Raw genomic sequence first — 3541 nt, 5'->3', positions numbered from 1 at the left:
GAGAGAGAGGGATGAAGTTAAATTCGCTCCGTTATAGGGTGGAATTTAGAAAGGCATACTGCACACTAGTACCGGTACCCACACACTCATACTCATACTCATACCGCACACCGCACACGCATACTGGGATGGGATGGGAAAAGGGGTGACTCGACCGGCCTAATGCCGATCGAGTGACTCGAGGAGCGTCGGGGCTCTGTACTTATACCCTCTCGGGGATCGACGGTTTGGGCAAAATGACATCTGCGCAAAATGATTGGTCGATTCTTAGATGGCTCGGCTCCTGATTTGCATATTCGTTCCCTTCCGCATTTATCGATAATCGGGCAGGATTTTTTGGGTCATTCCAAAGGGAATGACCACTGACTTTAAGTACCCATCCCCAGGATTGGTCATTCGGTCATCTGGTCAAGGATCGCGAAATAAAAATTCTAAAATTCGTGTGTATTAATTTACTATTAATTTACAGAATTTGGCCATTTGCATTAATCGCCCATAGTTATTCGGGTGATTTTAAAGCGAGTGACCACTGATTTGCATATTCGTTTCCTCCCGGATAATCGGGCAGGATTTTTTTTTGTAAAAATATCGAAAAATGTCGAAATAGATTTTATGCTTGTATTTCCTCAAGTCAGTTGTTTCTTCCAACTTGGCGCGTGCACACCAAATACCAGAAAGTTTCCTTTGGATTACTGCTGATTACCATAATAGTACATGCACATTTTAAGTCACTATAATTTTTCAAAAAACCCATGAATTGATTTAAAATTTTGCAGATAGCGTTTTAATAGTAATAGGAATCTATTAAAGTGTATAACCCTTTGTTGGCAAGAATACAGTACGTTTGTTGGTCGGAAGAAACTTATTTTTCGTGGATTTATCTCAGGGAGAATTATAAAAAATTGTTTCACAATAGAATATACTCTTCCATAAATGCGTGAACATCGGTCTATTGATCACTATAAATGAACGATTAGGTAGACGATTTTCGGTATGCAGGCTCTACGTTTCTCGTTGCAGTTTTTCTCGTTCTCCGTGGCTGGCTGTCGTAAATCAGAGCTCAAGGGCCGGGCAATACTGTAGTCCCACTGAATGGATCCGACGAGAAACGATTTCGACGTTATTTTTATCGAACGCGTCTCCTTGGCGGTTTACCTCGTGCATGGCATGTGTTTGTCAGCTCGGCGTGTCAACCGATGCCGTATTCGCATGTTAATGCCAATAATTAAGTTGTCGACAGTTGTTAAGGCTGTGATGCAGAGTAAAAGAGCGGCGGCTTAACGGGCTCGACGAGTGACATACGTTATACGAATGGAAATCAGATTGCGAAACGTTCCCAAGTGCTCGATCGCTACGAAATTAATCCATCTTATTTTTAAATAAATTTTCTAATATATTTATATTATCATTTTTGATTCTCGATCAATTTTATTATGAGAATCAACGATTGAATTTTAATTCTCCAATCGTCGAGATTGAAAGAAATTTAGTCGTCAATTGAATATCACATGGGCTATACTAGGGCGATCAATGTCGAGAATCATTGTCCCAAGCTGTACATACAAAACGGAGTGACAAACATTCGTGAATTCTTTTGGTGTGTTTCATTATTGATTAAAGAGCCGTGGCAAGCGGTTTTCAGCTGAATCAGGCGTGTCGCGAGTCGATTATGTCCAAATTAACGCGGCTGTTGGAGCGAATCAGCGATCCGTCGATTAATCGCCCGTTCGGTTTCGTCGAGATGCGATCCGAAGGAAATTTATTCGCCCGGTGCGGTCTCCGGGCGATAAGGGAACGACGCGACGCGACACGCCGCGTCGTAAATGTTTAACGCGACACGAATCAGTTTCACGGTGATTCGCACGGTTAAATTGCTTGACACGGAGAAATCATCCTCCACCGATGACCTCATCATGGAAATCGTTCCCGCCCAGTCTGTGCTTTTCTTCCTTCTCCTTTGTTTTTCCCCTTGTTGTCTGTTCGTGCATTTGAATTCCTATACGAGACTGCAGTCTTTACCGCGTTCACAATTAGCGATTACATTTTTCTAAATCTCAATCGACGACAGGATCGTTCTTCAACCCCGTGAAACACAATTTATGTTCAGGCAGCATTGCTCAGGCAGATCGTTTATCTAGAACTCTGTACACCGTCTTGTCTATGCCTTCTAAACGTTCTCGAGTGCAATAAAACGTAATTGCATATAAGCGTCTCTTGTTGGAATCGTACAAAGCCTAAGATGTAACATTTACAAGATCGTGAGGGTACGAGCAGTACAAGATTGAAATGATCGTTTGACGCCTCTGGTTTCAGGACAAAGTGAAACTCGCCGAGCTGTAACGATCACAGGAATCAATAAAAACCAATCAAGAAGTTCGCCAGAAGGGCCGTCATATATCTCGGCAGGCCCCGGCTCTCTTAACAACCCGGTCATACGTTCCGAGACAAGGACATGATCACAGAGTGGTAACCAGCCAGAAGTATCATCACCGTCACGAGGAAGATAACGACGTCGTGGTGGATAGCTCGCGGTGCGCGTCGAATCGAAGATTCCAGTGGCCCTTAATGGGCATTCCGCGGTCGGTTCTCGGGTGGATTTAGCGGCTAAACAAGGTTCGGAGAGAGGAACCTTGAGATCCCCCGGCCGGACTCTATGGGCGCTCGAGGGTGGCGCAGAGCGGCGAATGACTCGGTGCCGCGATAATCCTCGTCCTTTCGTACCTCGAAGCCACGAAAATGATCGAGTGACCGCTCCCGGGTCTGGGATCTTGGCGCGTTACCGGACGGCGTTTCCTTCGCTCCGTTGATCCTTAACGAGCACGGTGAACAACAATAATAATCATAATTGCCGGAGGGAGTCATGACGCGGATCGCGAGTCGCGTCTTCGTTATCGCCGCGGCGATCAGTGTCCTGCTGCTGGTGGTGTTCCTGGTGATCCAATGGACAGGTGTGTGGGCCAGCCAGGTGAACGAACCGCAGGATTTCCATAGGTTCGCGGATCGATCTACGGTCACAGAGATTCTGTTCGACTGGGAAGACAGCGATGAAGGTAGGATCACTAGGATTTATATTGTTCTGTTGCAATCGTACAACTAGTAACAATGAAACTGAGCCAGCCCGGGCTTGTGTTAATTTCCCTCAGGGGAACAAAATTCGAAACAAGTAATAAGTCTACATCTTATATTTCAATGTTCGATCTGTCGAACCAGATCTGGCATCGATACTATTGGACTTTAACACTTTCATGCGTCGAAATAAAAAGAATTTTAATTTAAGTGGTGGTAATGTGCGTAGGTTACAATTGTTACTAGCTATTAACACTATTTGTCGTTTTGAATTTTGTCGCCATAGGGGAAATTAACACAAGCCCGAACTGGCTTAGTTTCATTATTACTAGCTGTACGAGATTCACGAGTCCGCTCTCTCGATTAATTTAGTACTTTGTGAGTACTACAAGTGAAGTAAATTTTTTTTTATTGTTAACATTTACTAATAACTTGTTATATGACTGTAAATAATATAAAAAATATTAAAAATTAA

General features: G+C 43.7%; 1 protein-coding gene across 1 annotated transcript in view; it reads left to right on the top strand.

Annotated features, from left to right (window-relative positions):
* The window catches only part of LOC108628316 (A disintegrin and metalloproteinase with thrombospondin motifs 9), a 106039-nt gene that overhangs the window by 8711 nt on the left and 93787 nt on the right, over positions 1 to 3541 (top strand). The window contains exon 2 of the mRNA XM_026816399.1: positions 2314 to 3050. Within this exon, the coding sequence (XP_026672200.1) occupies positions 2861 to 3050 (190 nt within the window). The 5' untranslated portion in view covers positions 2314 to 2860. The remainder of the gene's footprint in view (positions 1 to 2313; positions 3051 to 3541) is intronic.

Source organism: Ceratina calcarata, unplaced genomic scaffold (genome assembly GCF_001652005.2).
Source record: "Ceratina calcarata isolate Rehan_Ccalc_2016 unplaced genomic scaffold, ASM165200v1 scaffold517.2, whole genome shotgun sequence".
Classification (NCBI taxonomy): domain Eukaryota; kingdom Metazoa; phylum Arthropoda; class Insecta; order Hymenoptera; family Apidae; genus Ceratina; species Ceratina calcarata.
This window is presented reverse-complemented; position numbering and strand designations above follow the sequence as displayed.